The sequence below is a fragment of the Haemaphysalis longicornis genome, unplaced genomic scaffold (genome assembly GCF_048455015.1).
Source record: "Haemaphysalis longicornis isolate Haplotype H1 unplaced genomic scaffold, Haemaphysalis longicornis Haplotype H1 scaffold_5, whole genome shotgun sequence".
Lineage (NCBI taxonomy): Eukaryota > Metazoa > Arthropoda > Arachnida > Ixodida > Ixodidae > Haemaphysalis > Haemaphysalis longicornis.
Window position 1 is genome coordinate 183,675,913 of NW_027526385.1, and position 19,590 is coordinate 183,695,502.

At 47.7% G+C, this 19,590-nt stretch overlaps 1 protein-coding gene across 1 annotated transcript in view; it reads right to left on the reverse strand.

Annotated features, from left to right (window-relative positions):
- Positions 1 to 3,956: 3,956 nt before the first annotated feature.
- The window catches only part of LOC144138876 (guanine nucleotide-binding protein G(o) subunit alpha-like), a 36,560-nt gene continuing 20,926 nt past the window's right edge, over positions 3,957 to 19,590 (reverse strand). Inside the window, exons 9-10 of the mRNA XM_077671374.1 lie at positions 16,270 to 16,357; positions 3,957 to 11,406 (exon numbers count right to left, since the gene is read on the reverse strand). Of these exons, the coding sequence (XP_077527500.1) occupies positions 11,216 to 11,406; positions 16,270 to 16,357 (279 nt within the window). The 3' untranslated portion in view covers positions 3,957 to 11,215. The remainder of the gene's footprint in view (positions 11,407 to 16,269; positions 16,358 to 19,590) is intronic.

Genomic DNA, 19,590 nt, shown 5'->3' on the forward strand with positions numbered 1-19,590 from the left:
GAGAGAGAGAGAGAAAACACTTTATTTGAGCACTATATTTTAGGACTAACGACGAGTGGTGACCAGCGCCGCTCGTTCAGCAAGTCCCTGCTGGACTTGAGGGTCCGAGCTGCGTAAGGCCGCCTCCCAGTGCTCTTCAGAAGAGATGAGAGGGAATGAGTTGTGGGGGCATCGCCAAATGATATGAGAGACTGTTTTGGGGGCTCCGCAGTCGGGGCATTGGGGACAAGGAAATATTGAGGGATAAATTGCATGTAGTCTGGCGTGTCAAGGGAGGGTATTGGTTTGGAGAAGGCGCCAGTATCGTTCCTCTGCGATAAAAGGTGACCAGTGGGGTGGAGGGTAGCGCCGGCGAGAGAGGCGGTAGTGGGGGTAGTTGGGGTAATTTCCTGGAAAGTTAACAGGCTGTCACGGGCTGATTGGGCTCCATGGGAAGGGGTGCGACTTGACCCAGCTCGGACTGTTAGCTCCCAAGCTGCAAGGTTAGCTGCTTCATTTCCTTCCAGCCCCTGCGGGACTGGAGTCCAAATCAGCTCCGTGTGGGAGGTGGGAGGATTTTGAAGAAGAATTTTGAGAGCCTGTGGGGAAATGTTACCCCGGGCAAAATTTCGAATGGCTGTTTTCGAATCAGAAATAACAAAAATTGTTGGGGTAAGCCAGTGAGTGAGCGCAAGTGCAATGGCCGCCTCTTCCGTAGTAGCAGGGGAGCGCGTTAGGATAGTTAGTAAGTGGTAAGGGGGTGCTTTAGGGTCGAACAGTGCAGTGACTGCATAAGCATTGTGGTGGCGATAACTAGCGGCGTCCACATATGCGGTGGTCGGGCCCATGGAGTATTTACGGGCAAGCACGCATGCACGATGTTCCCGGCGTTTACACATTGTGCTCCGGGTGCATATTACGGGGAATTGGCGGAACGAGTAGGAGATTGTGTAAGTCGGGAGGAATGCATACTCCCTCGTCAGTGAAGGTCGGTGCATGAAGCCCGAGCGAACCTAAGATGGATCTGCCTGCAGGGGTGGTAGAAAGGCGAGAAAGTTGAATCGCAGAGTGGGCTTCCATGAGCTCTTCAGCTGTGTGATACATGCCTAGGCGTTCCAGTTTGGCAGTGGAAATGTTTTGAGGGAGTAAAAGCGCCATTTTGTAGATTTTTCTGATGGGGCAATTTACTTTATACAGTTCTGCTTCAGTCGGATTTAGGTATGGGAGAGAGTACGTGATGCGACTTATCACGAAGGCATGAATCAGTCGGAGACGCTCAAATTTGGTCATTCCCTTGTTGCGGGCTGTTATGCGACGGATGAGGCCCATAGTTTCATTGACATGAGAGGTGAGCTGGGAGATGTATCGGGTGTTGGCTCTGTTGCGTTGTATGATCAAACCCAGTACTTTAGGTAACGAGACACTTGGCACGGAATTATTCTGAATTTTTGTCGCTATGTCCGGAGTGTAGCATGACCAGCGGGGAGCAGGGAGGGTCGTGAGCTGACTTGACAGGGTCCTACAGAATGCGAGTCAAACACCCGTCTTTCTTTAACAAACGAAAGGTGGAACTACTGAATGCACTCCCACCTTCCACTTAAGTCGTGTGTTGGAGATATGTGTTGAGGCATACAGGAGTAAAGTGAGCATGATAACAACAAAAGAACAAAGTGCATCTGCTCGATATAGGGCGAATACGTAGGGCTCCCAAGGGTAAAGAAGGAAACCATCCCCCTGTGTGGGTATGTGACAGTACCTAACGAGAAAATGAAAATTACGCGAAGTGAAAATTGGAGCACCCAATCGCACCACTGGAGGTGTACAGGCGTACTTTGAGCCTGCAAATTACGAAATTCACAGAGCACGTGTACCCTAACAGCGTACACGTGCAGCTAAAAAGGTCGATTAGCCAAGCCTCTCACTCATTGTAACAAAGAAAAAACGGTGCAATTGGGAAAGGGTAATTACGACCACACAGCTTGAAATAAAATGCAATACTTTCACACTCCACATATGTAAGCAGTCTTGTCAATTTTTTTTTTTTCTCTGTTGAATGAGACATGTTTTAACTAGTTCAACAATTGTAGACTGACCACTTCAGCCGTTGTAGTTCAGCCCATTTGCTTCGAGTGGTGACAATTAAATTAGCAAGGAATTTCACTTCCGCACTCACTTTCAGCTATTCAAGTTATTCAATAAGCTCAGTCCCACTCCAAATGAAGCAATGACTGAAGAAGCAGTCAACACTGTGTTTGGGTGGACACTTCAAGGACCCACGCAACAGAAGCCGTCCCTAGAGTGTGCGACTGGTACTATGGTCTGCATTTTGCGAGCAAACAGTGCCGTAGAAGCCGAATCGGAATCCGAGAAGAGCACACCCAGTCCGGAGAAACAGTGCACGCTATTGCCCAACAACACTCGAATTGTGCCGCCCGTAGAGGAAAAGCCAAGTGCCTCAAATAATACGAACAATTCTTCAAAGTGTCGGACTATGCAATTAGGCACGAGGCATGCTATCATCAAACAGTGCCGAAGAACCCGCCACCTGTTCGTGCACACTCACAGGCACAGCCAGTAAGCTCTTGCAAATGACACTACCGGAACTTGAAGTTCAACTTTAGTCGTAAACTGTGCTGGAGGTCTTCTTCCGAGCCTGAGACCTCGATAAGCATAGAGAACGAGACAGTACGAACAAATAAGTCTTTAAAGAAAGAAGCAATGCAAGTGGACACTGGGGAATGGAGACATGGTACCAGAAGCGAAACCTCGTGTGTCCTACTAACGGAGGCTATTGAGCCGTGGAAAAGACTCGGAACGCTTGAAAAGTTAGAACACCATTCGTCCGAAAATAGCGGATTAATCAGCACCACCTATCTTTCAACCAACTACAACGACAAAAGTTGCTGAAGGAGCTTTTCAAGGAGGGCCTCGAGCTTCATTCATACAACTTGGTCTCACAGGTAGAGTTGGCGAAGAAGGACGGTGAGAATCTGGTCAAGCTTTTACGAGACGACGACAAGATGATGGAAACAGACTTGCAAGATGGGCACTCATTGAGACAGAGGGATCTGGAAACTACAATTTCTGCAGAGAAGGCCTGCATCTTCCCGCAGGGGGCTGATGTGTTGAACAGCAAGTTCGTAAGATTGGGCCTGCATCTTCCTAGGGGGGGGGGGGGGGGGGGAGAATGTAGAAAAAGAAGATAAAGAAGTAGGAATAGAAGGAGTAGCAGCGAGGAAAGGAGGCCTCCAATGTCTGCCTTCTCTTCACCTGTCTCTTTCTTGCGAACTTCAGTTACGAAGAATTTGAAAGGACCCGTTTTGAATCACCCACTCCCTTCCAAATCCTCTTGCATTGTTCCAAATCTTCCAAATCTGTGAAGAACTTCTTGCTGGGCTAGTAGATGAACATTTGCCATGATTTGAAGTGCAACGAAAAAACACGGATGGTGAATACAGGGTAGACAAGACAGGCACTAGTGCGGTCTACTCTGTATTCACCGTCCGTGCTTTTTCGTTGTGCTTCGTATCATGGCAAACATCCCGAATCTGCGTTTGAGCGATTTGGCACACTTGTATTCCACCGTGCAATCGTTTGATTCACCCACCACGGTGACTCAGTGGCTAAGGCATTGTGCTGCTAAGCGTTGTGAACGCAGGTTCGATTCCCGGCCGCTGTGGCTGCTTTTCTGACGGAGACGAAAAGCAAAAACGCCCGTGTGTACGAGATTTCGGCGCACGTTAAAGATCCCCAGGTGGTCAAAATTAATCCGGAGCCCCCCGCTACGGCACGCCTTATCGCTTGCATTGCGTCGGCACGTTAAACCCTACACTCAATCTATCAATTATTTGATTAGAGCGAAATTATACTTCATCCTCACATAACCTTTAATAGGAAGATCACTGTGCACAAATTTAGGGCCCCACATTCATCAAGCATAAGAGACCCCTGGGACCCTGAATCTACTTTGAATCCTAGCATCATCTCCTCAATTGCATCACGGATTACACACTCCTCACGATAGGCTATGTCCTTCAGGGAGGCGGTAGCATTAAACATCTTTGATTACCTCTGTAAACTACAACACAACGCAATTAACACAGGCTGTGCATGACATATAGGATCGCTTTTAGCCGGAAACCCTTTCAGCGAACTTGTTCGTACACACACGTTAGGTTCCGTACCTTCCACATATGCAGAAACCTTGGGGGCGAAGCTCAATGGCCATGAAAGTGAAGTCGGGTGTTCACCGGTAAGAAATGGACTGCACACGGACACAGTTTCTTTTTCGATAAAAGAGATCAATGTTCAAGCTCCACCGACTCCGTACACAGCGAAAAATACTTTCCAGACACACAAAATGAGCGCACTTGTAAAACAGTAATGGCACTTGAGGCATACATAGCCGCATGTATAGTGGTCCCAAACAAAGGGTATAAAGAACACGAGGAAAAAAAAAAATGCCATCATCCTTCACTCAGCATCAACACTACCATATAAACTCCCGCATTAAAATAGCTGCGTAAACGCTACATGTGTACAAAGACATCAAAAATTCACAACAATGGCCCCTGCTGGACAAACCTGAAACACTTCGCGTAAACGCTTTGTTCTGTTTGTGCAACAACTTAAAGCCTGGTTTCAACAGCTTTAGCAATGTCCTTTGACTGACCATGGTCCAATTGACAGTATGGAAGACATCATGGTCTTCTATCAGACAGGTATCAGCCAGATGACCAGCACTTGTTTGCAATAAAAGCATCTGTTTTGCACATTTTGAGTCAGTCTACAAGTTGTGAATTCTAGGCCTTTCTTAGGCCTAGGCCTGGCTCGAGGCCTGGCCTGCACTGCTAGGAACGAGTTTGCAGCAGCTCGGTTCCAGTGCAGCCTTAGTGCAGACCAAGTGCAACCCTGGTGCACCACTGGGGTGCACCAAGCACCTGCACCTTTTCTCTCGCCGGTGCGAGGGGTGCAGCGAACTGCAGCTGCACACTGTTAAGTGTGAAAATAGAACTCTGCACTGCGCAAAGTAGTTCCAACCGGTGTAGACCATTAAAATAACAGAAGACAAATCAAAAACATGTTGAGCCTTGTGCCAGAGCGCCAGATTTCAACAACAAAATGACTGGTTTTCAAAGCTCCCATTAAAACTCCTCAAGAGTCTTTTTTTTTTTTTTTTTTGCGATAGTATGCCCTTTGGCATAAAGTCTTAGAGGTACTTTAGTCGCTTACTACTCACTACTATGGAGACAACGTTGCGAGCAAATAACAGCTTTACTCAAAATTTCGCCCCACCAAATAAACCTGACGTGCAAATGATGTCTGAATGCATCTAAAACGCAACCTGTGAGTCACAAGTCTGGCAGCTTGTACAGAATCTACAGCTAGACCGCAACAAGAGCGCTCGTATACTTGGTCCCCTATTTGCCCATCCACAGCAGCTCTGAGCAGTTGCTGCTCCCACCACAGAAATTCTATCATCAAACAAAGGTGCTTTGGAGCAGTTCTGACGGTCCTATTTTTTCCGTCTCCCTCCCCATCCTTGACGTCTGTGGCACAAAGCTCGGCCAGAACTTGATAAATATTCCCGGAAGGAAAAACTCCCACCTTACATTACACATACCCCAGAACACCGGCATCAGATCAGCATAGTTTGCCCTGGGGCATTCATAATTTTTTTTCTTTGTACACAGATAGGCCACCTGGCCTTCCCCTCGAAAGAGGGAGAGAGAGAGAGAGAAAGCAAAAAGGCACTTGACTCTGGCAGACACGCCAAAATGCAGCGGGCTGCACCCGCAATAAATGCATGTGGAATGCAAGAGACACTGACACCAACTTCGATGTACAAAACCTCCAACAGATAAGCGCCGAAGAAAATGTCGGCGCACAACACAGATATTCAGCAGTAGCACACACGGCAGTGTCAAGTACAGAATCCAACACCAGCCCTGGGGCGGTATTCTCGCGGTTTGTCCGTTTTGTGTCCGTTTCAAAAGTGTCCCTTTTGAGCAAGCCCTGATCGGCTAAAAGTGAACAACCGGATGTGACGCCATGCAAGCATGGCGGAGCTACTGCGTTGAGCAGCGGCTTCTCGCAGCAGACGATTTGGAGAAGAAGATTTTTTCTTGCCTCGTTGATGGTTCACTGGCGGAACACTAAACACATAAGAGATAGTTTAAAGGAGCCATGAAGACAAAATACAAGTTGGGTTTATTAGAAAGACTGCTTAGTCCCGATAACAATAATACCAATAGTACCATCGCAATCTTCGAACAAATAACGGAGATATTAAAGAAAACGTGTGAAGCAGTCGCGCACCCCTAGCCAATTCCCTACAAATTTTCTATTATAACATCACGGAACTTTGTTTGTGCGATTGGCGGCCACCTAACTGACCTGTCGCAACGACACATGACTGGACGTCTGTAATGGGGCCTCTGGTTCCATTTGACCGCATCACTTGAATGCTAACGTGCAGTTAACGCACTGAAAATTGGTTTATTGTTGGCCCGTTTGACGTCATTCTTGCTCATAACACATCACGGTGGCGCGAAATTTGAAAGTTTTTAAATACTTCTTGCTTTTTTTTCGTTAAAAAAACATCTTTTGTGGCTGTAATGGGGCTGAGCGAGATACTGAATCCTAGTTCTTTCAAATTTAACGAAGTTGTATTTTTGCTTCATGGCTCTTTTAAACTAGATTTAGTCGTTTCAAATGTGTTTACAAAACAGCCGCGCAAAAGTAATTCCAAAGCCCACCTACAACCGAAAATACGTCACAATAAAACAGACGCAAAACGGACGTTTTAAAATGGACAAGCACGAGAATACTGCCCCTGGTCTCCATACTGCGTAAGCCAGCACCAACAGTGATATACACTTCATCACAACATCACTTTCAGTAAAAAGAAAAACAGAGTGACTTCACAAGACACTTATACCAAACACTTAGATAAGCGATGACATCGTCAAAACTACACTATCAACAGCACCAACAAGAATATCAGTCCTGGTGGGTGTGTCAACCTCTCACAAAAGGCACAGGCGGCATTGACAACAACAAAACAATACGCACTAAAGTCAATGTATTCAGTACATTTAAAAAAAATTAAACAGCCTAGAAAATACGTACACAACACGGGCTACAGGAGCAGGAAAGCAGACAACACTTCACATAACAACAGCCTTGCAGAGGATAAAAAAAAAAAAAAGGATTCTGGAAATTCTGGATCTGCGAAAAAGACCGTAAACGCAATCTTAAGTTAACAAAACATGACATCCTGTAAACTGATCTGGTAACTGAAACACAGCTCAATCAATGTGACGAGAGCTTCCTCATTTTAAACAAAACGAAATACTATATCAGGATTAAGCACGGGTTGTTCCCAGAAAAGCAAAATGTTCCTCTAAATTTTTTACACTTTCGTCTTTGGTTCGTCTCTCTTTAAACTGTAAATAACACATGACCTCCACGAATTCACCAGTACAATCTGAAAAAAAAAAAAAAAAAGCCAAAGCGGCGAAGTAGAGGACAATTAGGCAAAGAGAAAAATAAATATGCTTACACCTCACAACCACGGAGCAATAGACCACATTTTAGAAACACCACCACTCCGAAGATTGTTTTGTACATGAATCGGTTCTGCGACCAATAAATTAGAGAACGTTGGAGGAGAGCAAAATGGACGGATATTCACTCGCAATATGCGAGACATGCTTTTGATTATGATCATTGATGAATGCAACGCTTCTGTGCAAGGAATGAGGACTGTGCACGCAACGCAGCTAGAAACAGGCAACAGTTGCCCTTAATAAGCAACTCGTCTAACCTCAGCAAATTGCGACAATTATATAGGCATTAAAACTGCAGTACTTTGTTGTAAAAACTGTTCTTAGTGAATGAGTGACAAGAAAAAAAGTAGAGCATTTGTTTTTGAGCATCAAGGATACCGCGTTCCTGCAACAAGTTCTAAAAAATCGAAAAAAAAAAAAAAAAAACTGCACGAAGCTTCACAAAACTAACCAAAAGGACTCGTACAACACACAAGCAAAAACACACAGAACAAACCATGGTTGCATGCAGCAAAAAACAACAGACTTCAGAAAAAAGAAATTCGAAAGAGAGCACGTCGTGTGAAAAAATTTCACAGTTGGCAAAACAGGACAAGTCACTTTTTTTTGCAGCACGTACATGAAGCAAGCGCCCAGGAAGCACGACCGAATGACAGAAAAGGATGTTCCAACCCTTATCCACTGGCAAAAGCTCCCCAATAACAGAAAAACGTGCTCAAGTGATTGCCAGCTAAGCCTCCGAGGTAAAATACCCTGTGTCCCTTGAGACGACGAAATGGCCTCTGCCAAAGGAAGGCTGTAGAGAAGCCAGAAATGAAGCACAGTCACAACCAATATGATGAGACAGGACAGCACAACTCTGCCCTTAATCCTTAATTAACCAGCTGTTCGCAATATTGTTTGCAAGAGATCTCAGAGGAGAAACACGCGAGTGCTGGCTTCACTGCCAGGATACGTCTCAATTAGACGACACAACAGTGTGGAATTTTCTTTGCTCTTACGAGCTTGCAGCCCTTTACTTGTTTTTCCTGTGCAAAAGAGAAACTATGGGAAAAAGGAAAGTGTGGAACAAGCATTTTTGTGTGTACACATTAGCTGCACAAAGCGGCCATGCAGACAAAACACAATTTTGTCTTATTTGAAAGACTTCAGTGCTTGTCCGGCAGCAAACGATGCTTTATCCACTGAGAAATTGAACATTTTGAGCCAAAATCTGAATTCTCCCGCTAAGTCGTGCCTTTTCGTGACATCGACAATGACGTATCCAGAGCAGGGCCTCAAAACTAAAGACAGCCTGCTGACCAGGGCTGCTCCCGTCTCACAGACGGCCGATTGGTTACCTCGTTCATTGCCCACTTTCACAGAGGGCGCTGCAATGCTGCTCAAGTGCCAGTGTTTGCACTTGTCACGCATGCCTTTTCTCGACTCTGAAGATACTGGCCACAATCGAAATGCACGATTGGCTGTCACAGCAAAGACAAGCCTTTTCCTAGCATAGAACGCGCACACTTTAGAGATGAAAAAAAAAGTAAAAAATCGAAAGGAAGCAAGGGAAGACACACAAAAACAACTTACAGTACTGTGCACTTCACCGGTCCACCTTTTTCACCAACATTCACGCGGACGTTGACAACTGGTCCCAAAGTTTGAAGGAAGAAAATATATATATTCCAAAAAAAACCACACTTCCCCTTACTACCCCTACTCCAGCACGTAGATTTAGGCCTGTCACGGACGGCACCGTCACGTCAAAAAACCGCGACGGAGACGCAACGGAGTAGCATTCATACTGGAGCTCTCCGTCAGAGCTCAGAGTCGTCGTCTGCCTAGTGATCAGTTCAGCCTAGAATTGAGCACGCTTAATCTGAAAAGTAAAGAACATGGCTTAGCTTTCTACGTGTGCTCACTTATTGCTAAATTTACCCGTAAAAATTTGTTTTCGAATTGGCTGGTTTACCACGGGTCGTGGTCCCGTCGTGTTGACGGAACGGAAACATAGAGTTTGGCTTCCCATCGCCGTCGCTCCGTCTTTAACGAGACATCACCCGAGAAACTGTCGCCCATGGTGGAAGACGGTGATGTGACGGCGACACGACGCGGTTGAAAAACGGCTGTGTGAATGATGCTTTACACAGACAAACGTGCCAAGTCTTCGAGTGAATAGAGCGATGTGGATTGCAGCCAAAATCAACGTGGCGCAAATTGAGCTTTGGCCATTTATTTATTAGGTGAGGTGAAGCGAGCCTGCTTGAAAGAGTAATACATTGGCCCCTACGTTTTTCCTTGAAATGTGTCAGCTGAGTAGGAATGGCAACCAAAATACTTCGGAGAGGTTAGTTGGAATCCCCCCCCCCCCAAATTTTTTTTGCCTAGGCATTCAATTGCACGCTGAATCGCCAAGTTGAGCCGTACACGTACACAAACGCCACCTAGAATGTCTAAATATTGGCCGTGCAAGTAACCATAACCGCACAAGGCAACAACACCTCAAAACTGTCTTCTCAACCCACTGAGGCCGGCAGCGACAAGCAATAGAAGCAGATGTATAAAAAATATCCGTTTTCTTTACAGACTTTTCTTTTACAACGGCAGCTCTGGAATCCTTACTGCAGCTAACACAAGTACGCTCGCAAAGCAATTCACAGATTTCCAGCTTGCCGCACGGAAGAACCACTGGGTCACAAAACGTTCCACAGTGGAAGAACCCAGCAATACTTTCTTCACATCCTCTTGGGCTGTATGGTAATGAGTATAATCTCTTGTGCGTACCTAACAATGTGTGCATGACCGTTTCCGCATTTTGTGCCAAAAATAAAAGTACGATTACAGGTAATGGCGCTTTTCTTTCGACACTGCATACGTGATCACTGATGTCATTGCAAACAAGCGCGCACAACTGTTCTGTTTTGGCTCGGCCTAGCAGAAAACAATTATGATTAAAAAAAGAAACAGGCGTTGGCCGCATCAAAGAGCTGACCTGACTGATACCAGGAAACGAAACTAAAGGCCCGCTTCCCACCAGAACAGCCAGTTAGGTGCCGCTCAAATTTAGGTGCAAGCACTGGGACCGTAAGAGATTCAAAAGCTGACAGTATTGCACTCTCTCTCTCGCCGCACACACCCGACGGCACCGCTCACTTTGGGCACGGCAGACAAGGAAACCAATACCCCTCCAATGCCTGACTGCGATCTAGGAGGCATACGTGACTTGCACATGCCAAGGAACAAGCAGAAGGCACAGCAGGTGCTGGCACATTGCACAAAACTCACACCTCTCACAGGGGCTGTTCTGACGTGAAGTCTTACAACTTTTGTACACTGCTTCCCAAGAGACACTTTCTCTCGCGTGTGACACTGGAACAACTTGGCCGGCAAACACCAAGCCTAGGGTTTCAAAAGGGAAGCTCAAACAGAGATGAACCGTTGAGGTTTTGGTTCACCCAACCGCGATGACAGAATACAAGGCTCTGGGGTGCAAAGCGAAATTGTATAACGCCGTTGTGGTGACAATTCAGATCTCTCTGAAACTACTGTCCTTCTAACGGGCCCATGGCACAGTGCTGATCAGAAGGCCACACGGGGCTCCCTCTAACGCCCCGAACATGGCAGGTTGCCCGCTTGCAAGTATGCCATCCTGCAGTACGTGCACGTGCAGGCAGGCAGGCTCAGAGCAGGGTGGCCGTGCGCAGGTTCCCCCTGAGCACGGTGTCCATGGCCACCTGGAAGACGACCTGGACGTTGCTGGTGTCGGTGGCCGTGGTGAAGTGCGGGTACACCACCTTGCCCGGGTCCCGGTTGCGGCTCTGGAACCGGTGCTGGATGAACAGCGCCCCACTGTCCACGTCGTGGTCGCCGCCTGCACCCAGAGGGGAGGAACGGCAGCAGGGCTCGCTCAACGCTCTCAGCTCATCACACAGATCTCTCGTTCGCCCCATTATCATCCCTCCTATGTCCAGCCCTCTGCATTTTCGATTAGGGCCTTGTACACCCAATGCTGAAACTTTTAAGACCATTGTGCCCATACTACAAAGAAGTCAAAGTGCAGGTTTTGTCCATTCAAGAACGCTGCCCTGTCCCCATGACCATGATACTGATTTCATGGCACACTTCAAAGGCACAATCGAGATATTAACGAGAACGGAGGAAGGCACTCTCCAGCAATCTGTCTATGGCGTCACAGAATACGGTCTGCGCGATTGTCAGCCACTGAGAAACATGGCTGCGCAACTCTGGATCAGCTAGCTCCCTTTCATTGAGCGTTGCCTTGCAGTTAACGCGCTGGTAGCTGTGTGCACAGTGCTGGCCTCAGCCGCATCCGCCTGTATTCCGTCACGGAAGCATCACATTGTGCTGCCCCACTATTTCTTGCGTATTTCCGAATAGAAAAGCGTCTTTGCTGGCTGAAATGGAGCTGGGGGAGTTCAGATTGAACAAGCTAATACTTTGTCTTCTTAGCTCCTTTAATGGGGGAATGCGGAGGCCACAAACAACTGTCTTCGGTGCTGTTTGGTCCCTGGGTGCCCTTACACCAAATAAAGCACACAGACTACAGCTAGTGCTCTCTCAAAGGAAGCAACCTACGCCCCGGCCTGAAGGCATACCCCACTGCAAGATAACCACCGCGCGTTCAAGGCCGCCATTACGAGCCGCATCTCGAGCACCTCGAAAAGTAGAAACTTGCTCTGCACACTGCAGGAGTCGCTCTGCGTAATGCATAGCCCTATACTGCAGAATGCGTGAGAAGAGCACGAATTTGGGTCACACTAACGTCAGTCCCCAAGTCCGACACTAGTTTGCTAGAGGTTTAAAAAAAAAAAGCTCACCCAGAAGGCCCACCCAAGTACCAACTGGGTGGACTTGGAGAGTGGACCTTGACTTGCTCGAGGGTGAGCTCCACCACCCGTTAGCACGGCAAATTTTTAAGCGCAGCCTTCTGCACCACACATAAGTCTGGACAATGCATTTGACGCAAACATCACCTGACTCGAGAAAGAACGATCAGAAACAGTTCACAATCCACCACCCACCAGTACAATTTCAACGACAGTTGGCTGTGCGCTACTATTGTCGAAGGTCTGCTTTCACACTGTAGTACAATTTCTGCTGAAATCAGAGGTAAACTCTCGTAATGAAAACCAGTGCTACCCAAAATTAAAATTAGTTTTAAACATAATTTGCCACTTTTTTCCGTTTCAAAGTGTGCATCCCCTTCAAAATGTTTGCAGAGAGCAAAAACATTTTGAAAGAGTACAAGGTCGCAGAGATGCTACCGGCTTAGGCCTCTTTGGAGCAGCTTTTGCAGCAGGCAAAAATCCATTTCGGAGCAGCAAAACCAGCTTTTGGAGCAGGTGTTGATTATTGCTGTTGTTGAGCAGGTGTTGACAAGCAATTTTAAGACACGTATTGCATTCATGATAGATAATCGCTAAAAGCACGCCCTTCAACGATAATAAAAAATATGAAAGAACCCAGAACATGGATATTTTGTCCCCCTTTTCATCAGTCCTTAAGAATGTCTGCATTGAACTTTGTGCAGCAGCCTGCACAACAAAATAAAAATTAAAAAATTAGACTTAATTCCCTGTGAGGCCACATGCACGCATTTCACCTTCAATTTTTACGTATGTGAATTCTATGCCTCTATGAACTCTACGTGAAATCTATGACGGGCGTCGTCATGTGCATGCCGTACTCGTGAAGCTCGGCAGCAACATCAGGCGTCGTAAAATTGCCGCACTCGCTCGCTGGCGCGCGGCCCGGACTCTCTCACCGTGTCCTGTCCGTGCATACTATGTTGTACCCCCTACACTTTGTAAACTCTCATCTTTTTACAGTATAATCTCGATGATACGAATCTTGCGGGACTGCAAAAAATATTCGTATCATCCGAAATTCGTATGAACAATACTGTCGCGAAGCCCCTGTTCTGTTTGCTTTTTTCAATTTTTAGCATCCCTCTTCGGCCACCGAGGCCCAGCTTTTCTAAGAAACGCATGCGGAGTGTGTGTTGGCCCGTCGGCCGACCAGGGAGATGCGGCTCTCGAGAGGGACCATCGTCGCATCTTGTGCTACCACGCGCACTGGCATCTCCGACCCCCCCGTTGTGCGCCTACGCGGGCCGCTATGTTCTCCGACCCTCGGTCTTGTTCAAACGGCCGCCTGTCTTTTCTCGTTTTCGAGTTTGTATACCTTTACTTTATTCTCACCAGTAATTCGTTTGCCAGAAACGGGCGCCTTCGAGTTTGAACTTTGTGTCTTCTGAGTGTGATTTTTTTCCTTTTCACTTTGACGGGGACATGTCTGATTGGAGCTAAGAAGCGTCACCAATGTCATCAGTAAAGTAAACAAGTTAACCTTAAAACTTCTTCGACGCCTCGACTGTTTCATTCCCATCGGCATGCTACCGTAGCGGCAGTATGTGACCAAAATACGCCGTTACAATACAGACAAAAAATTAAGCAAGTTTTCATTTATTTCTTTTCTTACTTTCGCGTGAAGAAATCCATGACATTTTTCTGCTTTTTTTAAACTGCCACGTCGGCGAGCGGTCCTTTCTGGACTCTGGACTTTCATCTCCTCACTCCCGGTGCCCAAGCTCACTACAGGAGCATTTTTGCCCGCGATTCGTGCGCGTCGGCGTTGTGCGCGCGATATTTTCACGCCCGCGGTCAGAAAATTACGCGCGACGCGCGTGGCAGTGGGAGGTGCCGGATGACTTGCGCCAATGGGAAGGCGAGCGCCTCATGGCAGCAGTTACAAAGCGCTCTGGTTGGCTCCGCCGGAAATGTTTAGGCTTAGCTCCCCGACAGATATTTCATGGGCGCTTTCACTAGCGGCGCGGATAATGTTTTATAGCACCGTTTTCGCTCACATCTATTAGCTCATTTACCGCACAAGAAACTGCGTGTGTGCTTTGAGCGTCATTTTAAAGAGCGGTTAGAAGCGGTGTCTTGAGCGCCCCACGACCGAAACCGCCGTCATGTTGCCGCGGCCGGCCGCACCCCGAGTAGTGTGCGGGTGGTTTCGCGGCGGCGTCAGCATGCCTGTGGAGTGCGCGGCGCGTTCTCGCGAGCAGAAAACAACAGCCCGGCCGTTCCTGGAGAAAGAGCGACAAGGAGGACAGAGAGCCCGTATGTCGCCGCTTCATTTGTATCATCCGCCGGGCAGCGCAGGTCCGTTCGTAAGAGCCGAAATTTTTCCCATTTCAAACAATGCAATTTCGCCAGGACTTATCAGAAATTCGTATCATCCCGAAATTCATATCACCCAGAATCGTATCACCGAGATTCCACTGTAACTACTACTCCTGCGTCCTCATCTCTTGCCTACTTTTCTTCCAGCACAACTCCGCCAGCACCCGGTCGACGCGTACGCTGCTGCGGCGTGTTGGCGAGCGAGTACGGCAATTTCACGACGCCTGACGTTGTTGCCGAGCTTCACGAGTACGGCACGCATATCACGGCCCGAAGACCACGAGGCGGACGGTCGCGACGGCGGTGGATGGTCTCGCGAGCGCAATAGGTGGGAAGCGCACTGCACGGAATTAACCGTCTCGGGTAGGAGGCGGAGGGGGGGGGGGGGGGGGGGGGAATTTTGCAACACCTACGAGGCGCCAGCCGCAAAACGCATCACCGCCGTTATGGCAACAAGGGCCAGTTTGCCTTGGCTTGGCTCGGATTGCGTCCTGAAAACAGGTGCACCGCGATGTCGCTTTCAATGGGGAACCTCAAGTAGTTAGTTTCGTTTCTGAAAGTCGGCGTACACCCTTGGGCGCAGGTTGGGCGCAGAATCACCTAATTTAGAGGAAATGTAGCAGGATGTAGCAGCCAGAGCACTTGGGCGCAGTTTGGCGCAATTGGCGCAGCAGTAGCATCACTGAGGTCGACAAAACTTGCAAGAATATTAACTTTTTGAAAAACTGCACAGGACACCTATTATTTTCTTTTCAGTATTCATTTTCTGAAAGCCACGGGAAAGCCTTGTGGACAAGGGAGAAAATGTTCATGTTTTGAAGCCATTTGAGAGCCTTGAGTGCCCCATGCAATGATCATTCAGCTTGACAGACATTTGAACTGCATTCCATGTCGAAAAAAAACCAGTGGAGTGCAATACCATTTGCATTTGAGTAGCAGAGGATTCAGTTCGAATACGTTCGAGATGCCAGTGGTGCATGGGCATTATATTCAAGATGGAGGGGAAAAAAACAACAACAATTCACGTCCAGTTCTGAAATGGCTCAGCCGGGATCAGTGTCAATTGTGTGTTCGTTGGCAGGGATAACACCTCCTGTCATCGAGGGCTAGCAATATTGCAAGAAAAAGCCAAATGCACCAAGAACACGCAGTAACTCAGTAAAAAGTTGACACTTTGACTCATAAGTTGACACTTTCACAAACACGATCTCTATCTGCTTCTCAATTAGCCACTGCATTCCTGTTCCCTTCCAATTACCAATTCCGGGCTTTGCAAAAGTGGCAACCCATAATTGTCAATGTGGTGCACGCATGCACATAGGGATTATTATTTCATTTTTTTGCGCTTGCAAAATCTGCTCGCACATTACACGCAAGTCGGCCCGATTGATTATGCTGCTGTTTACTGCTGCGACGTACGTGCAAACCACCCCGGCACGCAATTTCAGCGAGCTGTTTTAGCCTTGTCAGCAGCTGAGATCAGAACTCGAATCCAGCACAATTACGGCCCCACCCAGCCCCCTCACCTTTGTAGTCCGGCATGTAGTAGCGCAGATGCCGGTCCGAGTAGAGAATCTTTTCTCGGAACAGGTCCAACTTGTTCAGAAACAGGATCTGCACCATACGGGAGGAAAAAAAAGAAAAAGGGGAGAGTTCAAAGGGACCCCACCCTTGTGCAACAGGAACAGGCGTGGTGCAACTGTCGTCGCTCATTGGGTGGGTGCCCCCAAAATGACAATTGCTGAAGGGATGTTGCGGACCAAGCCTCTTTGAAACGAAAGTTCCCGTAGCCCAACCAGCGTTTATGTGGCAGTGAAAGATGGCTTTTAACCCTTTCGTTACAGCGGAAAATTGGCCGATTTTAAGTGCTTCCACAAAACGTTTTTTTTCTCTTGAGCTACTGGACACACGTAGCCTTGCTATGCATGAAATTGTAGCTTGTAGATTGCTCTTCCAAACACAAAGCAGCAGTTTTGTTAAAGGTACAATTACTTACAGTTTATTTGTCAAGTAATCAGAAAAAAGCCCCCAAGAAAAGTATACGAAAATCACAAATCGGCCCTTTTACCGAGACTAAAAATTATTTCAGGTATTGTAAGATATACAAATTGTTCCTACGTTCCTTGGCTATGATTCAATATATAAATCAACAATGTACACCAAGTTTTGGATTTTTGAGGGCCCGTCAACCTAGCGCAACTGACGGCTGTGCCACGCTGCGAGGGCACTTAAGGGTGAGTGAGTCTCTGTAAAACGTGCATCCAAGTACCGTACTTACCCGATTCTAACGCGCACTTTTTTTCCGGAAAAATAGGTCGAAAAATCGCATGCGCGTTAGAATCGGATACGAAACCGAAACCGAAACAGCGGAAATTTCGTCCCACCCATCGCCATCGCCATGTCAAGATGGCGCTAAAGCTTTTAGCAACGATTTTTCGGACGCAGGAAGCATAGGCGCCTAGGCTTTTCTATCGGCGTTCACACAAATCATCAAATCGTTCCACTTGCGCGCTTGATAACAGCAATGGCAGCAGCGGCTCTCACTCGTTCAAAATGAGAGGTCGGCTGAAGCATGCGCCTCTGGAGAAGCTCGTGGGATGGGCGTGTGAGGCGTGGGCCACTATCCCATCGACCATGGTTGAACATCAGTTCAAAAGTGTGGCATTGCGAACGTGCTTGACGGCACCGACGACGAGATGTTGTGGTCAGCGGAGATCGACGAGGAGTGAGATGAGTGAGATTACTTCGGGAAATAAATCACCTGTTTCTCTTGCATTCGTTTTTCTTGCTCACACAGTTCCGTGCGCGTTACAATCGGAGGTGCAAGTTTTTTAGTTTTTTTGTCAGGAAAATTGGGTGCGCGTTAGAATCGGGTAATTGCGGTATACTCTTTTGTGTCCTCGCACAAAATTCGTATCAGTTCGGTGGTAAAAAACAAGAAAAAAAAAATCGAGCACTCTCGACAAGCGTCGCACCTGAACCCTGCAGCGCTAATCTGACACGAGCGCCAGGTTATCTTGAAGGTGATAGCGCGATACGGCGCGGTGCATTTGGCAAAATATCCCGGCCGTACGCTCTCGAGACCCTAAACACAAAATCTAAACCGCAGTCGTCAGATAAGAAGCACGTTTTGTTTATAAATACAGCGCGGAGTCACAACGAAATTACCTGCCAGCGCTTGTTGAAGTGTGAGGCCAACGCCGCCTGTATTAACATTGCCTGACGCGTCGCGCGCTTTTCAATGGGAAGGGTAGGGACGCTTAGTTCAGGCACTGATCCGCTATGTGGCGCGTTCCGGCGGACATCTCGCCTTACGTCACTGCTCGCGAGTCGCGAACGCTGCACCCACTTCTACGACGTGTGTCTGTCAGCTTGCCTGTTGGGCTTCAAGGGCCGTTTCGCTTACATCTTAGCCGCGACGGGGCGCTAGTTCTGTGGCGCTCTGGGGATCTCGTTCAACGTGTCGCTCGCTTCATACTTGCTGCATTTTTCGAAAGATAAAGACGGAGGCGAACTGAAATAGTGTAAGAACATACTGATTGTCGGGTAGACATATAGCTAACAGAAAAACGATATTTTCTGCTGGGGCAGCCATTATTTTACTGATATTTTTTTTTCTGGAGTATTTAGAGAAGAAAAACTTGCGTGCGCGTTTTTCGTTCAGGCGCTCACTTCTACGATTACTTTCCAATAATATCACGTGCTTGTAGACTTCAGAAAATTATAGGAAACATAAGGATAAGCAGCTGGGATCCCGCCACGCTGTCCGGGCGCTTCTACAGTACAGTCCTCAATTTTAGAAGTGCGTACCGATGCGGAGTGCGAACAGCGGGGTCAAAACAATACCTAAATGCGGAGGGGATAGAGGTGGGATGCCCCACTCAGAAAATTTCAGGGCCTGTGATCCGAGTAGATAAGCGCGCAAAGCCGGCATCAGCCTGCTGCAGCGCAAGGGATTTTGCCTCGTGACAAAGGAAGTTTTATCAGTGACAGACCAAGAGAGACAGGCATGGTGAAAAACAAGAAGGCGTAGGAGCGCCGCCTCGGGAACGCTAAACAAACTTTCCACTATTTTGCATAGTTTCCGAGAAGCGGCGCTGGCTGGCGGACACGAAAGCACGCTGGAAGGCTACGGAGCGGGGAAGGGTAGGAGAGAGCAACAGGAGAGTGGCTGTTTGGCCATTTTTCGCTCACGCGTTAGGCACTGTTTATACAGGCGGCGTTGGTGAGGCACCTGAACCGGAGCTTCGTCGTCCTAACTGAAATCTGAAGATCCCACATCATTGCTTGACCCCTCACTGCTGCTGGAATCAGAAAAATCGACAGCAGGAGCTGCCGAAGTGCTTGCTACAGCAGTCCGACTGTGCGGAGCGTGGCGCGAACCCGACGCCATTTTTTCTCCCTCTCCCCTCCCCCTTCGGTTCAAATTTCTCTTCCTATGCCGCCACAACACGAGACACATAAACAAACGAAACTGAAATTGAAAGAGAAGTTGCCAATGAACACACCAGATGACGATGGTTGTCTGTGGAGCGCGGGTTTCAGATTTTGCGGGAGATTTAAAATCATCGGACGCCGGCTTCCGATTGCCTATGGTGCCGTCGTGAAAGAGTTAAAGGGACACTGAAGTGATATGTAAACATTGCGGGATTACTTGCGCAAATTGTAGTCCGGAGTCCCCAGGCAATGTTTCGACCACCCTGGGCTCGTTTACGCGATTTTATTTAGTAGAAAAATTAATTCGAAAATGCTGTCCTCCTCTCTTTACGCTCGCCCATTTTCTGCGGCGTTTTCGTGTGACGTCAGGAGGGGATAAGCTGGCAATTGGCTGCGCTACTGCACGGCTC